Source organism: Periplaneta americana, chromosome 6 (assembly GCF_040183065.1).
Source record: "Periplaneta americana isolate PAMFEO1 chromosome 6, P.americana_PAMFEO1_priV1, whole genome shotgun sequence".
Classification (NCBI taxonomy): domain Eukaryota; kingdom Metazoa; phylum Arthropoda; class Insecta; order Blattodea; family Blattidae; genus Periplaneta; species Periplaneta americana.
In genome coordinates, this window is record NC_091122.1 from 4,866,073 (window position 1) to 4,887,122 (window position 21,050).

The 21,050-nt window shown below is 35.0% G+C and overlaps 1 protein-coding gene across 3 annotated transcripts in view; it reads right to left on the reverse strand.

The window, feature by feature from the left end:
* Positions 1-21,050, reverse strand: part of LOC138700912 (polyamine-transporting ATPase 13A3-like) — a 200,110-nt gene that overhangs the window by 38,205 nt on the left and 140,855 nt on the right. For all 3 annotated transcript variants that reach the window (XM_069827333.1, XM_069827332.1, XM_069827331.1), the window contains 7 exons: positions 16,858-16,928; positions 13,297-13,400; positions 13,014-13,170; positions 10,513-10,717; positions 4,310-4,508; positions 438-538; positions 155-358 (listed from right to left, as the gene is read on the reverse strand). In XM_069827333.1, the coding sequence (XP_069683434.1) occupies positions 155-358; positions 438-538; positions 4,310-4,508; positions 10,513-10,717; positions 13,014-13,170; positions 13,297-13,400; positions 16,858-16,928 (1,041 nt within the window). The remainder of the gene's footprint in view (positions 1-154; positions 359-437; positions 539-4,309; positions 4,509-10,512; positions 10,718-13,013; positions 13,171-13,296; positions 13,401-16,857; positions 16,929-21,050) is intronic.

Here is a 21,050-nt window from a genome sequence, read left to right on the forward strand (position 1 = left end):
GCATGCCTCTCTAGATCATTAAACTCCGGTTATTACATAATTCTAAGTTACTAGATTCATAAAAGTTTGAGGCCTCGAGCGCTGTACCCTTGGCTATGGATCCGGAAATACATTCCGAGACATTGCAGTGATCGAGCGAGTCGTGGGTTCCCACCTTGAGCACTATAGTATAGACGAAGCCGATGGCGGCGATGACAGCCAGGATGCCGATGAACTTGTAGGAGTCCTGGTCGAACTTGAAGTCCGCGGGCGGGGGGTACAGGATGGAGCGCACCAGGCTGCCCTTGGCCGTGAGGAAGCCCGTGCGCAGCACCACCGCGCAGACCCGCTCGTTGCCATAGAAACGCGTCTGGATCACCTGCGCATGCAAACGGAGCTGCAGAGTGTGCTCAGACGAGTGCAGGGTGCGTGTACCAGGACTGGTGCTGGGCACTGACCTTGGTGCCGCAGAACAGTGTGTGGTTCACGTCCTCCTTGGGGTCGTAGGGCACGCCGGACAGACGGGGGATGGACGTCTTGTTCACAGGAACGCTCTCACCTGAAATGCACGAGATATTTAAGAGAACAGTCGGTTCTTTGTTTTCTTTACGTTTAGATGACTGGAACGAAAGCTTGTGCGCCCCTCTCTCTAGCTATCTTTTGTTTGAGATTTTATAGCAATAGACAGCACTGAATATAGAACATATTACTTTAGTATATCTTTAATCGATTAGATGTTAAAAATACGTACACAAGACAAAACAGACAAACCAATTTTAATGCAGGCGTGAAAAGTGACTGTTGTTAACAGTGAAGTTATCATGGTGATTGTGAACATGACGAAGATGAAGATAATAATAATAATAATTTATTTATTTAATCTGGCAGAGCTAAGGCTAGTAGGCCTTCTCTTCCGCCCAGCCAGATTCTAATTCTAATTGAATACAATATTGGTTACATAGTTATTACATTAATATCTAGACCATAAAACAACATGAAAGTAAATAATGAAAGTTGGATAACTAATGTTAGTGTGACAATAATAAACATTGGTAAGAAATAATAATAATAATAATAATAATAATAATAATAATAATAATAATGAGATAATTGAGATATTTATCTATGATATAGGGGAGAGTCGGGTAGTATCGGACATCGGGTAATATCGGACAGTGAGTTTCTTTCATCTACCACACGATGATAGTACCTGATTGACATGGTTACGTTTCTATGATGTCGCATAGAGAAACGTAACCATGTCATTCAGGTACTAGCATATGGTGGTAGATGAAAGAAACGCACTGTCCGATACTACCCGACTCTCCCCTATATATATATATATATATATATATATATATATATATATATATATATAACCATTAAACATTGAGAAACCTGAAACAGCTATTATTGTTAACAAGAATTGTTAGAAAAATATATCGTTAGCCTATTCTTAAATTAGTTTGGTGTCTGACAGTCCCTGACATTACTCGGTAGGGAATTCCAAAGCCGAGGAACAGCCACTGTGAAAGAAGATGAATATGAGGATGTTCGGTGGGAGGGAATGGATAATATTGAGGAGTGTTGTGATCGTGTGTCTAGGTTATGATGGGTGGATAAATTTTGAAAACGAGACGCAAGATAGACAGGAGTGGAGAAATGCAATATGTGAAAGAGAAGGGAAAGACAGTGGATTTTCCTACGATCTTCTAGACGGAGCCAGGACAACATTTCGAGGGATGGTGTTACGTGATCAGCCCGGCGAATATTGCAGACGAAACGGACGCACATATTATGAACACGTTTTAGTCTCTGCGCCCAAGTAACGCTTAGGTCAGTAAGCAGAATATCACAGTAATCGAAGTGGGGCATCACGAGTGTTTGCACTAGCATTTTTTCCATGGAAAAGGGTAGACAATTCTTCAATCGTCTAAACGAGTGGATTAATGAGAATATCTTTTTGCAGGTTTCTGCAACTTGAATGTTCCAATTTAAACTTTTATCCATATAAATACCTAGGTTCTTTACTGATTCACTGAACGGAATTTCGGTTATCAAATGGCAATAATGTAGGTCATGATGGTGGTGGCGAAAATAGAAAACGATAAAATTACGAAGAAAATGATTATGCATTTGCTGATAAAGAAAATTACGAACATGTTGAAGAAATTCATGCAGTAAATCAGAAAATTACGACAAATATGATGAAAAAAATTATGAATGTAGATGATGGAAAATTATGACGAATATGAAGGAAATTGATGTAAATGCTGATTAAAAAAAATAAACGAAATTAATAAAAATTATGAAGTACCGCAGATGATAAAATTATGATAAAGATGAAGAAAATAATTTTGCAGATCCTGAAATATGGCGACGAATATAATGAAGAAAATTATGAAGAAGATGATAAAATAATTATAATGTAGATGATGGAAAATGACTACGATGAAGTACTGTAAATGACGACGAAGATGATAATGAAAATTGATACAAATGCTGATTTTTTTTAAATTTAACGAAGTTGATGAAAATTATGAAGTATAGTGGATGATAAAACTATGATAAAGATGAAGATAATAATTGAAGAGTCCACTGCAAGAATGATGGATGTCACTTTCTTGTCGAAAATGAACCAAGACTGTCAATGCATAGCTTAAGACATATAGAATGTACATACAGAGTTATATGGCATTAACACTGATAGTCAGGGAGTTATTCCTGAAAGCTTGATTTGCATAATACACGTCACTGTACGTAACAGAAAACCACAATTTAAGTCACACAGAGTTAGTGTGCACTCAATGTTGGTTGCTTGACGGTTGGTGTGTGGATATAGAGGGAAAAATTGGATCGGTGTCGGGTAGAGTTCCCGGGTAGCTCAGTTGGGAGAGCGTTGGTACGTTTAACCAAAGGTCTCGGGTTCCATACCCGGCCGAGGAACAATTTTTCCCTCGAAATTATTCAAATTAACTTTACAGGGAGTTATTCCTGAAAGCTTGATTTGCACTGATAGTCATTGTCCAGTAATGATTGGAAAAATCACAGTTAAGCTTTGAGCGCTAAGCATTTCAAACTTTCAATTGCTTCTCCTGCAAAATGTATTCCAAATGACATCCATCATTCTTGCAGTGGACTCTTCAATTGTGCAGTCGACCTGATTGGCAAGTTGGTATAGCGCTGGCCTTCTATGCCCAAGGTTGCGGGTTCGATTCCGGGCCAGGTCGATGGCATTTAAGTGTGCTTAAATGCGACAGGCTCATGTCAGTAGATTTACTGGCATGTAAAAGAACTCCTGCGGGACAAAATTCCGGCACATCCGGCGACGCTGATATAACCTCTGCAGTTGCGAGCGTCGTTAAATAAACCATAATATTTTTTTTTTTCAATTGTGCAGATCATGAAAAATAATGGAGAAAACTATGACGAAGATGATGAAAATTAGTGCATATACTGGTAAAGGAATTACGAAATTAAGGAAATTGTGACGAAGATGATTATGAAAATCATAATGCAGATTATGAAAAAGGATGACAAAGATGACGAATATGATGAAGAATATTGTAATGCAAATGATGATAAAGAAAATTACGAACATTATGAAGAATCATGGCGCAGATGATAAAATTATAACGAATATGGCAACGGAAATCATAATGCAGATGCTGAAATGTGATTATGAAAACAGTGACGAATAAGCTATAAAAGAAAAATTTTATTTTTTATTTTATTGGGTTATCTTACGACGCTGTATGAACATCTAGGTTATTTAGCGTCTGAATGAAATGAAGGTGATAATGGCGGTGAAATGAGTCCGGGGTCCAACACCTAGCATTTGCTTATATTGGTTTGAGGGAAAATCCCGGAAAAAACCTCAACCAGGTAACTTGCCCCGACCGGGATTCGAACCCGGGCCACCTGGTTTCGCGGTCAGACGCGCTGACCGTTACTCCACAGGTGTGGACTAATATAAAAGAAAAAGATGATGAAGAAAATCATGAAGCTCATATGATGAAGATAGCGAAAATTATGTCCACTGATGAAGATAAAGCCGACGAAGATGCTGAAGAAAGTTATGAACAATGCGATAAACGAAATTTTGAAAATGCTGATGAAGAAAATTATGGTGATGAAGTAAATGAGGACGTAGATGATAAAAATGAGATGAAAGTCAAGCAAATAATAACGAAGAGGCTGATGCAGATGAAGAAAAGACAACGAAAATTATAAAAATGTTAACGAATGTGATGACAAAAATTGTAGATGAAATGATGACGAATATTAGGCCTATTAAGAGAATCAAGATGCAGATTATGACGGTGCAGACCTGTGAGCATGCTCTCGTTGACGATGCAGGAGCCGCTGAGAAGCACGGCGTCGCAGTGCATGTCGCAGCCGTGCGGGGGGATCACGATCACGTCCCCGGGCACCAGCGACGTGGTGGGCAGGTCCTCGTACTGGTCGCCTCCACGCCACACCGTCACCACGTCGCTGGAGTGCACCGTGTCGTGCAGGCTCTTCTGGTTCTGAACACACAACCATCAGTACATCAGCATCCTCCATTATAACCTGTTACTTAATTACTTACTAAGGTTACTTAATTACTCACTTACCTAGTTACTTACTCAATCACATAATTTATTAATGAATTACTACTTACTTAATTACTTACTTGCATACTTAATTACTTACTTCAGTACTTAATTAATTAATTACTTACTTACTAAAGTTACATAATTACTCACTTACCTAGTTACTTACTCAATCACATAATTTATTAATGAATTACTACTTACTTAACTACTTACATACTTAATTACTTACTTCAGTACTTAATTAATTAATTACTTACTTACTAAGGTTACTTAATTACTCACTTACCTAGTTACTTACTCAATCACATAATTTATTAATGAATTACTACTTACTTAATTACTTACTACAGTACTTAATTAATTAATTACTTACTAAGGTTACATAATTACTCACCTAGTTACTTACTCAATCACATAATTTATTAATGAATTACTACTTACTTAATTACTTACTTGCATACTTAATTACTTACTTCAGTACTTAATTAATTAATTACTTACTAAGGTTACATAATTACTCACATAGTTACTTACTCAATCACATAATTTATTAATGAATTACTACTTACTTAATTACTTAGTTGCATACTTAATTACTTACTTCGGTACTTAATTAATTACTTACCTACTTACTAAGGTTACTTAATTATTCACTTATCTAGTTACTTACTCAATCACATAATTTATTAATGAATTACTACTTACTTAATTACTTACTTGCATACTTAATTACTTACTACAGTACTTAATTAATTAATTACTTACTAAGGTTACATAATTACTCACCTAGTTACTTACTCAATCACATAATTTATTAATGAATTACTACTTACTTAATTACTTACTTGCATACTTAATTACTTACTTCAGTACTTAATTAATTAATTACTTACTAAGGTTACATAATTACTCACCTAGTTACTTACTCAATCACATAATTTATTAATGATTTACTACTTACTTAATTACTTACTTACATACTTAATTACTTACTTCAGTACTTAATTAATTACTTACTTACTAAGGTTACTTAATTATTCACTTATCTAGTTACTTAATCACATAATTTATTAATGAATTACTACTTACTTAATTACTTACTTGCATACTTAATTAATTACTTACTAAGGTTACATAATTACTCACTTACCTAGTTACTTACTCAATCACATAATTAATGAATTACTACTTACTTAATTACTTACTTCAGTGCTTAATTAATTACTTAATTACTTACTTACTAAGGTTACGTAATTACTCACTTACCCAGTTACTTACTCAATCACATAATTAATTGATGAATTACTACTTACTTAATTAATTACTTAATTACTTACTTACTAAAGTTACTTAATTACTCACTTACCTAGTTACTTAATCACATAATTTATTAATGAATTACTACTTGCTTAATTACTTATTTGCATACTTAATTACTTACTTCAGTACTTAATTACTTACTTACTTTTCATTATTCCAGTTGACAAAATGCATTGCATAGAAAAAGTCAATAGTTAATAATTTGGTTGAAATATTCATGAATACAATAGAAACTTTTTTTCAATTAAAAGTTTTTTAAATTTTGTTTTAAAATGAGAAACCTTACTTACATTCTTAATATCTCCAGGCAATTTATTATATAATTTAAACACAATAGCATGCAGTGATTTACATCCAACTCTTAATTTCTTAAATAGAATGTAAAATGCATTGCATTGTCTGCTATTAAGATCGCATTTCACAGCATGTTTTGGTAAAGCCATTGATTTAATTCCCATTATGCTCAGTTAATTTAAGAGAGCAGTGTATTATGATAATAAGTGATTGAAAGAATTTCAGTTTTATCATTTAAATGTGCATTTTTATCCGAGCAAATGTAATACTCTTTTTTTAGGCCGTCGTTTTATAATAACGACTTTTCGATTGTCATTTTAGTATCGAAAAGTCATTGATTTCCGCATTCATATAAACTAGCGTGCTTAAAGTAAATTTCCGTGTTTGAAAGTAAGTTACTTTTAAGGACGCTAATTAGAAATACTGAAAACATAAATTCCAACTATTTATTTATTATAAATATTCACAACAGCAGAACAATCACCAAGGATCGGTGGACAATCTTTACTTTATGTCCTTAAAACGCTATTATTTCGCAACTTGTTGTTAAAGCTAAATAGCTAGGCCTATTGCAGAACGAAAGTTACATTTGTTTAGTTCAAATTTCTGCATATTTAAAAGACAAAACTAAAATTCTTTCACTCATTTATAATCATAATACACTGCTCTCTTAAATTGACTGAACATATTGGGAATTAAATCAATGGCTTTCCCAAAACACGCTATGAAATGTTTCATGTAAAACAGGTTTTATCTCGGAAAGGAAGCAAAAACGAGCAAAACTGTATTAAACTTTTCTGTTTGAAATATCTCGAAGAATAATTCACTGAAATTTATGGCAGTACTTACGGTTCACCCTGTATATTTAGTCTAAATAAAGAGGGAAAGCCTATAAACCCACTCAGTGGCGGCTCGTGATAAAATATTATATGTGTTCACAATTGTGTGTTCCAAAATCGAAGAGAATTTGAAATCTTATGTTTAGCCTAATATAAAATGTCATGATTCCAATAAAAAGCGTATATAAATTCAAAAGAACATATAATATAATATAATATAATATAATATAATATAATATAATATAATAGTAATAATAATAATAATAATAATAATAATAATAATAATAATAATGAAACCCAATCCTTTTATTTCCAATTTTTCCTGGTAAGCCAGATTACCCAGTTCTTTACTGTTCCGAATTACTTGAACAGAGTTCATTGTTTACGTTTGTTAAAAATGAATACATACCACAATGCTGTTATTTACAAAAGCATGTGCTCAGTAATATATTTTGGTTCACAACACACTGATACACTATAGCCTATACCAGTACTGTAACCCCATTCGCATAGATTGATTACTATAGATACATGGCAGTAAATATTATTCTTAAATAATATACACCACCATACAGATATTTAAATTCATACCACCATCACATTCAGCCAGCACGTGTTTGAAAGCCAAACCATGGATAAATATATAATAGGATGCGAAACTGCGGTCAGCACCATCTGGATTTGGGGGTTTGAAATAAGGTGATCAGCGCCCACCGTCGTAGGTGGTGAATATTAGAACTACGTGTTGGGTACATTACCGAGCGTTCTCTATTTATCCGTTCGAGATATTGCTGTACGGGAGAGTCGAAGATGAAGATGGCAGACTGAAACTTGCTAATAAGTGAACATAAAGTGATACGTGTGTGTATAAGCAGTGTATGTTAAACAGTGATGTTTATGGACGTTGTAAAAATAGTGTTGTTGAATGTAATAGTAATATAATAAATTGAACTATCTAAGTAGGTCTTGCAGACTTTTCTATTGCGCTGTTCAATAAATACCCAAAGAATACAATCCCAATTATCTAACCTTTTGCTTTATTTTTTTGTCTCTGTCTGGTTATATTTTAATCGGGTAGTGTAGAATAGATCGTCTCTTTTATCTTCCTGTTGGCTCCGGTAAGAATTTTCAGTAGAATATGCTGTGAGGAATAAAACCGTAAATGTTTTATTTTAAATTGGGTTAGTTTTGAATATCGATGAGGGAGGGAGGGAATATTTTCTGCACAGTTTAACATTTTCGTCACCAGGTGTGCTGCTAAATGCATGGAGTAATGAGTTACTCTTTTCGCTACTTGGTGCTCTGCTAGATGTAATAACGCCCCTCTCAGAAATAGATGGCAGCAAGATCAATTTCTACAATAGCGCCTCTAGTATGTGTTACGGGAAACTCATTAAGTTTCGCATCCTGTTATATATTTATCCATGGCCAAACTATGCTATATGCTGACACTGAAGTATAGTAATTCACAAACTACACTCTCGTAGCAGCACTGTACACACATCCACATAAAGTAAACATTCCGACAGTGAGATGCTGACACCTACAGGCTAGAATACAGACTTATTAAATTTTCTCCTCGAGATAGAGCACGTGAACGATACTTGCGCTTAGAGCCCGACCATCAAAAGCTTCCACTTGAATAAGTAGTTAGAATTTCACTCACCAGGTGGCAGTGGTGTTACAGTTTTCTTATTAATAGAATCTTTTGGCGCTAGATGGCGCCAACACTTAGCCGAAAATAGTGACTGTGTTTTTGTTCAAGTTAAAAGTTATTGTATTCGTATTAAAATGAGGTGTTAACAGTTAAATAATGGGGAAAAATTTGTTTGCAAGCTGTGCGACAGGGAGTATGATTATTATAGTAGCTAACCTTAGGTAGCATGTAAATAGATCTCATCCTGGGACAGTAGACGAAATTGCATCCTAAACTGAGACAAACTGACTTGAGTAAATACAAGTTTAAATGTTCTTATTGTGACAAAATGTTTATTCAAAAATATCATGCTACATCTATGAGCGGAAAATTCATGGATTGCCCTCTAACTCAGCCCTTCATGAAAGTAAAAAGTGCCCTTTATGTAATTTTACTTGTGGATCAACAGAAGAATTATGTAATCATTTGCATACAGCAGGGGCGGCTCGTCCTTAAGTGCTACAGTGCTACAGCACAATGATAATTTTTGCTCAAATAATGTATTTGCAATACCACCATAGTATTTGATCTGCCATTTGACAATTTCCCGTTGTTATGTTGATGACGCCTTATAGAGTGTTTAGTCTTCACTCTTCGCTCTTTGGTGCCTCAGGGGGTACGTTGTGCTACTCAAAACTCTACATGAGAATGTAGACATTTATGCGCATGTGCGAAGCTGAAATCACTGCTCTGATTGGCTATTTTTACGCGGGAAAGTGCTGTAGCCAGCTTCAGCACGACACGGCTTGGAGATTGCAAAAGTAAAGAGTAACGAAAGAATGCTTGTTTGTGGAAGAACTCGGAACTATGTACAATGTGTTTGGTAATTCAAGTGTCCGACCGCTGCTGCCATCTACCTGGTTTTTGAGGTTCCTCCTGAATCAGTCAGTCCAGAAAATTGAAGCCAAGGAATTATATGATCGTATAATTCAGGAAACTACTTATCGTTTCAGTCTTTAACCTACCTAGACGCAACAAAGTTGTTAAACAGCAAATTTTTTGACAATTTTTCGCATAATTTTCCTGAACGCGAACTTGAAGTTGCTGTCGACAGCTATACTGTACTGAACAAAAGAGTGTTAAAGACACAACTTGGGGTTCTATATGGAAGACCCGACTTCTGAAAAGTAGATGGAGCTGTTCAATTGTTACAATACATAGCACAGCCTCCAACAATTCACAGGATCCATTATGTAAAGTAACGGAGTTGTTAAATATTTTGGTTTCAAAACCAATGACCACTGCTGAGCCAGAAAGATGTTTTTCTTGCTTGAAACGCATAAAAACGTTTTTAAGGAACACTATGTCCCAGGATCGTCTCACTGCTCTTGCAATACTGTCAATAGAAAATAGTATCATGTCCAAGATGGAGGGTTTAACTCCAGGGTAATTGACAAATTTGCAGTAGGAAGGAACGTCGTATGGACTTCATATTTCGTCACTAGGCGAGTCTCAAATTAAGATTAATACATATAAGTGTATACAGTAGGCCGATATAGAGATTGTAGCACAATCATTATTTTGACCACCAGCATACAATACATTCTATTACAGTTGATAGAGAAACTGTAGAATTTCAAAATAGGGACCAGTATGATAAATGGAAGTGTAATATTGAAAGGAGTCATTTTCCAAATATACTAAAGTTAAAAGTTATTTAAATCTGTAAGGGTGTACCCATGAATATTAGGAAAGGGCATCAAACATCTAAAAATACAGGGCACGAACAAATTAGATTGTCTAAAAAGCAGCAGGCTGGTGTACTTAGTGACTAAGTACTACTCACCCTCCTGGTCTGCAAGATGGTGGAGGTGACGCCGAACGTGGTCATGAGCACGATGGCGATGAGGTAGTAGATGTAGCCCTCCGCCGCCCACACGCACAGCGTGAACAGCTGGAAGATGTAGAAGGGGTTGATCACTTCCAGCAGCAGCAGCGTCAGCAGGCTCTGCACCTGCACCGGGATGTCGTTCGGGCCGTACACGCTGCGCCTGCAACACGCAACCCGCAGTGTGATACTGATCTCGTATTTTATCTCTGCCTCTGTGCAACGTCACATTTGCGAGGGGAGGAAGTGAGGGGATGGGGGAAAGTTATTCCGGGGAGACTTCAATTACGCCTACATACAATTCTTTAGAAAAAGATAATAATTTTTTGTTGATGTAATTTATTTACTGTTATTATTATTATTATTATTATTATTATTATTATTATTATTATTATTATTATTATTGTATCTACAATTGGGGGTAGCCGTATTTTACATATGTATGCTAGGGTTATAGTTTTACACAAAAAAATAGGCCTAAACATAAAAGCAAATTGAAAAGAATAGTAATATGCGTTACAAGAGCGGTATGTTGAAGTTTTCATGTTCGAGGAAAAGTTTGAAAAAGCGAAACGTACTTGAGCTTTTTTTAAATTCCGAGAATTGAAAGAAAACATACCGCTCGTGTATCGTACATTATTTTGTGCGAAGATCGTTTATTACATACCTGAAAGAGGAATTTCTAATTAGTTGCAATGAAATCTCCATCTTGGTTTCTGTTCAATGACGGCAATTTTGGAAAACAAAAATATCTATCTTCAAGATTGTTGCTTTGAAATGTTTTCTGTGTTTACTATAATCCAGCAGGCCGTGACATACGTCTGTCATTTTTTTCCCCAGTCTATAAATGCGAACTTAAAACAAACGGCTTCCTTAATGTTACATGCATCACGAATGCCTATGTAGCCTATGACCAGACGGGAAATTCGCCCCATTCTTTCTACTAATTGCATTATCATTAATATTATTATTATTACTATTATTATTATTATTATTATTATTATTATTACTATTATTATTTTTATTATTATTATTATTATTATTATTACTATTATTATTATTATTATTATTATTATTATTATTATTATTATTATTACTAGGGGCTTGTGCAGAAAGTGCTGCAAACTAAGTTCATTAGACGTTCAAATAAACATTTTTCAGATTTATTTTCAATGAAGAATACCAGACATTCGGAAAGTTATTTGCTTCCATAATAATGAAAGATACTCTCTCTCGAGCCAATACTGAAGAGAACCACGCATATAAATATCTACACCACACCGCCATGAAATATATGAAAAAGATCCAACCCCACTTGATTAATAGCTATAAAAATATTTGATTTTTAATAATATTATTATCTTACGTAAGTTTTATAGCTTTCAGTAACATATAGTATATATACTATATAGCCACCACTCAGTAAAATATAGAAATCAAAATCTAATTTAAGTTATTTCTCTACATCTACTTATATAACCCCAAAACGTTTCACTTTCATATCATCAATATAGCATTAATATGTACAATTAATGAAAAATAGTCACATTATGGTATTAACTACAATAATATTTCATTTCTAATGGTAATAATGTCATCCAACCACCTCAAGTTTTGTAGTTTTTAATATCCAATACACAGCTGTACCCAGAAAATTACACACCACAGAATCGAACCTGTAAATTATTTTTAGTAAGTTAAGTTTTTAATAACCAATTTAATTTGAGCTCTAAATATGTGAGCATTCTTGCAGATCATGGCCTTCGTGTAATATTATTTACTGTAGTGTGTGTTTTGTTTTATTCTGAAATGCAATTAGCTAGTTTTCAAAACTGACGACAGATGGATTTTGGAAAATAGGAAAATTATGTTGAAAAATTGACATTTCACTGAAGACCACTATTTTTCTGAAAAACTTTGAGTTCCAAGCTTCAAAATGAGGGGTCATTTATTAAAATCCTTTCAGCCGTTTTCCCGTAATTTCCATTACCAGTTCAAATTATATATATATATATATATATATATAGATTATTATTATTATTATTATTATTATTATAGATAGGCCTACGCGTTTAATGCAGAAGTCTATACTATAAATAAATTAAAGCGATCCCTATAGGCCTATGTGGGAGACAGCGACTTTTGGCATTATTTAATGAACCCATTATCTTTAAATATTTGCGATTGTAATTTAATGTGTTCTGAGATAATGAATAAATTTAAATAAAAATCAAAATTTTAAATTAATCTTGAACCTACAATGAAATGACTAGGCCTATCTGTTTTTTTTTTTTTTGTAATAGAAACGATAGAAAGTAGCATATAAAGCTAATTTCTTGGACGATTTACAGAAATAAGCTAATGGATGAAAAAATAAACAAATTAAAACAAACAAAATACTAATTAAAATGTAAAGAATATTGTTCTTTTTGCCAGCATTGAGGAATATTTACACTTACCTGAGTAGCTGTTGATACTCGTTGTATCCTGAAAATTGGTGAAAGTCTGCCTTTGAGAGACCCTTGTCCAGGCCTGCCAACTTGACGAACTCGCTTCTTTCTTCGTCCCATATGTAGCACAGCTTCTTGATCCTCACAGACCGCACTTTCTGGATGTCTGCAAGAAGAGACGGGATGACATAGTTGGAAGTCAACAACGGTATCATCACAGCCTCCTTGTTAAGGCTGAATAAACAAGTCACACCTAAAATATCTGTTCATCTGGCTCTTGTCAGATTCTGACCTTTGCTAGCTCCGTTGTGGAGTTGAACGCGGACTCCTTGGGAGAGAGCCAGGTTCAGCTGCTTCGCTGACTCCTCAGTGGGGCCGGACAACACGCTGTTAGGGCTGCAACCAAACAAAACACTGAGAAAATGTAGCTAGTAACAGGTTTTGGTGCTATTTGTTGCTTAAATATTAAACAGTTTTATGGTACAGCAATAAAAGTAGCTGGGCTCAAACATTTGTATACACAATAATAGAAATAGCCTAATACACTTGTATAATGATAAGCAAAAAAAATAGTTGCACTGTCTGAAAGATATAAAATAATGACAGTGGTAGTTCTAGGCGGATGTGAAGCACGTACAATTACCCTAAGAAAGATTGGGCCGTTGGAATATTAAAAGTTCCAGGTGCAAGAGAAAAATCGGACCATTGGAATATTCAAAGTCCCAGATACAAGAGAAGGATTGGGCCATTGGAATATTAAAAGTTCCAGGTGCCAGAGGAAAATCGGACCATTGGAATATTCAAAGTCCCAGATACAAGAGAAGGATTGGGCCATTGGAATATTAAAAGTTCCAGGTGCAAGAGAAAAATCGGACCATTGGAATATTCAAAGTCCAAGATACAAGAGAAGGATTGGGCCATTGGAATATTAAAAGTTCCAGGTGCAAGAGAAAAATCGGACCATTGGAATATTCAAAGTCCCAGATACAAGAGAAGGATTGGGCCGTTGGAATATTAAAAGTTCCAGGAGCAAGAGAAAAATCGGGCCATTGGAATATTCAAAGTCCCAGATACAAGAGAAGGATTGGGCCGTTGGAATATTAAAAGTTCCAGGTGCAAGAGAAAAATCGGACCATTGGAATATTCAAAGTACCAGATACAAGAGAAGGATTGGGCCATTGGAATATTAAAAGTTCCAGGAGCAAGAGAAAAATCGGGCCATTGGAATATTAAAAGTCCCAGATACAAGAGAAGGATTGGGCCGTTGGAATATTAAAAGTTCCAGGAGCAAGAGAAAAATCGGGCCATTGGAATATTCAAAGTCCCAGATACAAGAGAAGGATTGGGCCGTTGGAATATTAAAAGTTCCAGGTGCAAGAGAAAAATCGGACCATTGGAATATTCAAAGTACCAGATACAAGAGAAGGATTGGGCCATTGGAATATTAAAAGTTCCAGGAGCAAGAGAAAAATCGGGCCATTGGAATATTAAAAGTCCCAGATACAAGGGAAAAATCGGGCCATTGGAATATTAAAAGTCCCAGATACAAGGGAAAGATTGGGCCATTGGAATATTGAAAGTTCCAGGAGCAAGAGAAAAATCGGGCCATTGGAATATTCAAAGTCCCAGATACAAGAGAAGGATTGGGCCATTGGAATATTAAAAGTCCCAGATACAAGACACGGCTCATGATCGGAGACCAGAGCACAGATACACAAAATATCGCGTGATTGAGCTATTTAAATTCACTCCGTTTGGTTTGTAGTTGGAACTAGTTCTGAAACTCACTTGAAAAACTGCAAGAAAAATGTTAATATGTCGTAAAAAGGCCCAATAGGTAGGCATAAATATCATAGAAATTTGTTAATATTAAATGTGAATCTAATTTTCCTTTATGAGTTTAGAAACGATACAGGGAGCAGAGAGGTAGACAGGTAGCGAAATGAAAATAATTCTACATCTTATTTAGGTTGGAAAGGGAATAAAAACAAAAATGAAGTTAAAACAAAGCCCAGAACCTTCATTACCCAATATAGGCTACTGTACAGTATAGGCCTAATAGTGACTCTTTCGTTTTCTCTTGTAATAGCTTTACAACACGTGTTAGCATTGCACATTTCAGTGATATTTTGCTTTTGCTAATCCTCTAGCTTTCTAACTCTGTAACTCATGTACACAAAGCAGAACTGACAAGCGAAGTCGAAGGGAAAGTGTGATACCTGTTTTATCGACTGCAACACGCTCGTCGGTTGGAAAGCAGTGTTCCTCCTTGCCGAGTAGATGGCAGTGCATGTCGCATACTGCGTTGACAGCGTATAAAGCAGTAGCATTCCGCACAGTTTTTTCATACCGGTAATCTGAGTTTTAATGAAGAATCAAAATATACTTAAAGCATCTATAATTTATTACTAATGTCAGCAGATCGTACTGAAGAATTTACTGTCCTCCAACGTGAAGGGAACTATTGAGGTTACGTTCATCTCGGTGGTTAAGAAAATTGAGACAGTGAAAAACGATGGAAGTTCAAGTAAAACTTCCTCTTTCAGACGCCAAAAAGGCGCATATGGGGTATGGAGGTACAACGCAGAGGGTTTGGAATTGAACGGGTTACATCAGCTGCTTGTCTATGCGGATGACGTGAATATGTTAGGAGAAAATCCACAAACGATTACGGAAAACACGGCAATTTTACTGGAAGCAAGTAAAGAGATAGGTTTGGAAGTAAATCCCGAAAAGACAAAGTATATGATTATGTCTCGTGACCAGAATATTGTACGAAATGGAAATATAAAAATTGGAGATTTATCCTTTTAAGAGGTGGAAAAATTCAAATATCTTGGAGCAACAGTAACAAATATAAATGACACTCGGGTGGAAATTAAACACACAATAAATATGGGAAATGCCTGTTATTATTCGGTTGAGAAGCTTTTGTCATCTAGTCTGCTGTCAAAAACTCTGAAAGTTAGAATTTATAAAACAGTTATATTACCGGTTGTTCTTTATGGTTGTGAAACTTGGACTCTCACTATGAGAGAGGAACATAGATTAAGGGTCTTTGAGAATAAGATTCTTAGGAAAATATTTGGGGCTAAGAGGGATGAAGTTACAGGAGAATGGAGAAAGTTACACAACGCAGAGCTGCACGCATTGTATTCTTCACCTGACATAATTAGGAACATTAAATCCAGACTTTTGAGATGGGCAGGACATGTAGCACGTATGGGCGAATCAAGAAATGCACATAGAGTGTTAGTTGGGAGGCCGGAGGGAAAAAGACCTCTGGGGATGCCGAGACGTAGATGGGAGGATAATATTAAAATGGATTTGAGGGAGGTGAGATATGATGGTAGAAACTGGATTAATCTTGCACAGGATAGGGACCAATGGCGGGCTATGTGCGGTCTATATGCAGGGTGTTGTGCATCTTTAATGGCACTGTATGAAAATTATATTTAAAATTAAAAAATCTAACATAGACCTACTCAAGAAAGAAGAATAGCAGTACGTCATAAAGCTTGTTTCCTAAGTCCTACTTTTAATGAGGTTACTGAAGCAGCTATGCGCTTCTGTCCCGTAGAAATGCGATAAGACTCAAGTTGCCAAGGTAACGTAAACAAAACACTACAGTTTGCTACCGTTTAGAATCACGGTTAGCGTTTCGATCTGCAGAGATACAGAGCAGGTTTTCATGACATTCAGAGATCGGGAACTGGAAGGACGAGTGTTGGTGACAATCACTTCCCACACCGCATCAAGGGCAGCTCTGTTCTCAAGCGATACAAACACCACACAGATATCATAATCTCATAGTTGTTCTTAAATCGAAAGCAGTGATATCTGAGTCACTTACTTGGCTGTATTCGTGGAGATGGTTTGAACGTCTTTCACGAAGTAGGTTTTATGCTTTCCCAGATAGTTTTCCTGCAACAAATAATTCCAAAAATGCTATAAAAGTAGAATTGCCAACTATGTGTTGAACATTTTAAGTGTTGTAAAGAATTGTCACTTTCCTGCCTACTTATATACATACCTTATCTACTTCTGTACCTAATTTACCTATATAACTTACAATCTACCTATGTAGGTACTTAATTTACCTACATACTTAATCTACCTAATTTGCCTACATAATCTATCTTTGTACTTCATTTACCTACGTACCTATTATTTTAATCTACCTAATTTATGTACCTAATTCACCTATGTAGGTATACTTAATTTACTTACGTAGGCTACCCACTTAATCTACCTAATTTACCTACATAATCTATCTATGTACTTCATTTGCCTTCTTCTTCTCCTTTGGTTCTACAGCTGGGTTCCAGCCTTGACCGCCCCAACGATGCTTTTCCATGTCCTTCGATCTAACACATTTGTTTTCCATCCTCTAACACCTGCTGCTATTATATCCTTCTCCACTTCATCCAGCCATCTTAGCTGAGGTCTCCCTACTTTTCTGGTGCCAAAAGGTATAGTGAGAGTCAATTTCCTGCAAGGATCATTACTTCATTTGCCTACGTACCTATTATTTTAATCTACCTAATTTAATACCTAATTCACCTTTCATTGCCTTATTAAACTTCATACATAAAAATCGCAATAAATTCAAATTGTATCATCATAAATATGGAACTAAAAGATCCGATTTTATACGACTACAGTCCACACCTGTGGAGTAACGGTCAGCGCGTCTGGCTGCGAAACCAGGTGGCCCGGGTTCGATTCCCGGTCGGGGCAAGTTACCTGGTTGAGGTTTTTTCCGGGGTTTTCCCTCAACCCAAGATGAGCAAATGCTGGGTAACTTTCGGTGCTGGACCCCGGACTCATTTCACCAGCATTATCACCTTCATCTCATTCAGACGCTAAATAACCTAAGATGTTGATAAAGCGTCGTAAAATAACCTACTTAAATATATATATATATATATATATATATATATATATATATATATAGGAACCAAAGTGTTTCACAAGCACAGCTCTGAGCCATGGTACCTACTTTGGTCCAAGGTTTTACAATAAAATAATTGAAAAATACCCAAATTTGGAAAATTTTAGTTTCAGAGATTTCAAAAATAGCATTAGGAATGTAATTGTTAAAGAATATATATTGATTTATATTGGAAAATGTTTGTTTCAGAGATTTCAAAAATAGCATTAGGAATGTAATTGTTAAAGAATATATATTGATTTAATATGTGTATGTGTTTGTATGATTTAAACTGTTAAAATTGAAATTGTATTTTTAAAGTTAATTTATTCCTATATTTTTTTTTTCCTTGATCCACTTTGTGTCAAATAATTATCCTTGTGTTAAGTATGTGTTTAGATAAGTCCCTGAGCACGAGTTTCAACTCCTTCAGGGAAGAATTAAGACTGTATCTCTGTACATGTTATTTTACTAAGAATGAAGAACAACCTATGCAGACCTACTTAATTTACTTACGTTCCCAATATATATACATATATATATATATATATATATATATCTAATTTACCTACATAATCTAAATACTTCATTTACCTACGTACCTATTATTTTAATCTACCTAATTTACGTACCTAATTCAACTATGCAGGCCTACTTAATTTACTTACGAACCTACTTAATCTACCTAATTTACCTACATAATCTATCTACGTACTTCACATACCTACGTACCTATTATTTTAATCTATCTAATTTACATACCTAATTCACCTATGCAGGCCAACTTAATTTACTTACGTACCTACTTAATCTACCTAATTTATCTACATAATCTAAGTACTTCATTTACCTACGTACCTATTATTTTAATCTACCTAATTTACGTACCTAATTCAACTATGCAGGCCTACTTAATTTACTTACGAACCTACTTAATCTATCTAATTTACCTACATAATCTATCTACGTACTTCACATACCTACGTACCTATTATTTTAATCTACCTAATTTACATACCTAATTCACCTATGCAGGCCTACGTAATTTACTTACGAACCTACTTAATCTACCTAATTTACCTACATACCTAAGTACCTATTATTTTAATCTACCTAATTTACATACCTAATTCACCTATGCAGGCCTACTTAATTTACTTACGAACCTACTTAATCTACCTAATTTACCTACATAATCTATCTACGTACTTCACATACCTACGTACCTATTATTTTAATCTACCTAATTTACATACCTAATTCACCTATGCAGGTCTACTTAATTTACTTACGTACCTACTTAATCTACCTAATTTATCTACATAATCTAAGTACTTCATTTACCTACGTACCTATTATTTTAATCTACCTAATTTACGTATCTAATTCACCTATGCAGGCCTACTTAATTTACTTACGTACCTTCTTAATCTACCTAATTTACCTACATAATCTGTTTATGTACTTCATACACCTACGTACCTATTATTTTAATCTACCTAATTTACGTACCTAATTCACCTATACAGGCGTACTTAATTTACTTACGTTCCTACTTAATCTACCTAATTTACCTACATAATCTATGTACTTCATTTGCCTACGTACCTATTATTTTAATCTACCTAATTTACGTACCTAATTCACCTATACAGGCGTACTTAATTTACTTACGTTCCTACTTAATCTACCTAATTTACCTACATAATCTATGTACTTCATTTGCCTACGTACCTATTATTTTAATCTACCTAATTTACGTACCTAATTCACCTATACAGGCGTACTTAATTTACTTACGTTCCTACTTAATCTACCTAATTTACCTACATAATCTATGTACTTCATTTGCCTACGTAACTATTATTTTAATCTACCTAATTTACATACCTAATTCACCTATGCAGGCCTACGTAATTTACTTACGAACCTACTTAATCTACCTAATTTACCTACATACCTAAGTACCTATTATTTTAATCTACCTAATTTACGTACCTAATTCAATATGCAGGCCTACTTAATTTACTTACGTACCTATTTAATCTACCTAATTTACCGACATAATCTATCTATGTACTTCACATACCTACGTACCTATTATTTTAATCTACCTAATTTACATACCTAATTCATCTATACAGGCGTACTTAATTTACTTACGTACCTACTTAATCTACCTAATTTACCTACATAATCTAAGTACTTCATTTACCTACGTACCTATTATTTTAATCTACCTTATTTACGTACCTAATTCACCTATGCAGGTCTAATAAATTTATACGTACCTACTTAATCTATCTAATTTACATACATAATCTACCTATCTATCTAATCTACTATGTACGTAATTTACCTACCTGCCTAATTTACAAGATATACTTATGTACATAACAAAGATTATTGCTAATGAAGATTCTCAGCCAGGAAAGTACAAATTGGCATGCAAGACGGGAAATGAAGGACACCCAAATCTATGAGGATTAGCGAATAACAACCTACCTACCTGCTTATTCTACCTATTTACGTGTTACCTAATCTACTGTATCTACCTAGGTACGTATCTTAGCTACATTCTACATAACTTTCCTGTTTACGTACCGTACCTATCTACATATGTGCCTAATCTATCTGCCTGCATACATACCTGAACTACCTATGTAACTAGTCCACCTACCTAAATAACCTATCTAACAACTTAATCTACTTATCTACCTACTTAATTTAGTAATTTTCCAAACTAATTTACCTACCAGTCTACCTAATTGTGCTGTATCTCTAAATTGTCTGCCTATAGCCTAGCTATTCATAAAGGGTGATTCACGAGGAAAGGTAAAAAATTTAGGATACAATATCTTAGGCCATTTTGAGTGAAAAAGTTCATATGAACATAGGTCCGTTTTCGAACGATGGCGGAGCTAGATGCATTTTTTTTTGGTAAAACGTCTCGCCCCAATGTGAATCAGACGTTACCATATGCTGCTGACGTGAGACAAGGTCACCGATGAATGACGTAACATTGGAATCTGCATTGCGAGCGATGTTGATAAGAGAAGAGAAACAAACCGGGTGGTGGGGCATTACAAATGTCACAACAAATACGCTATCAC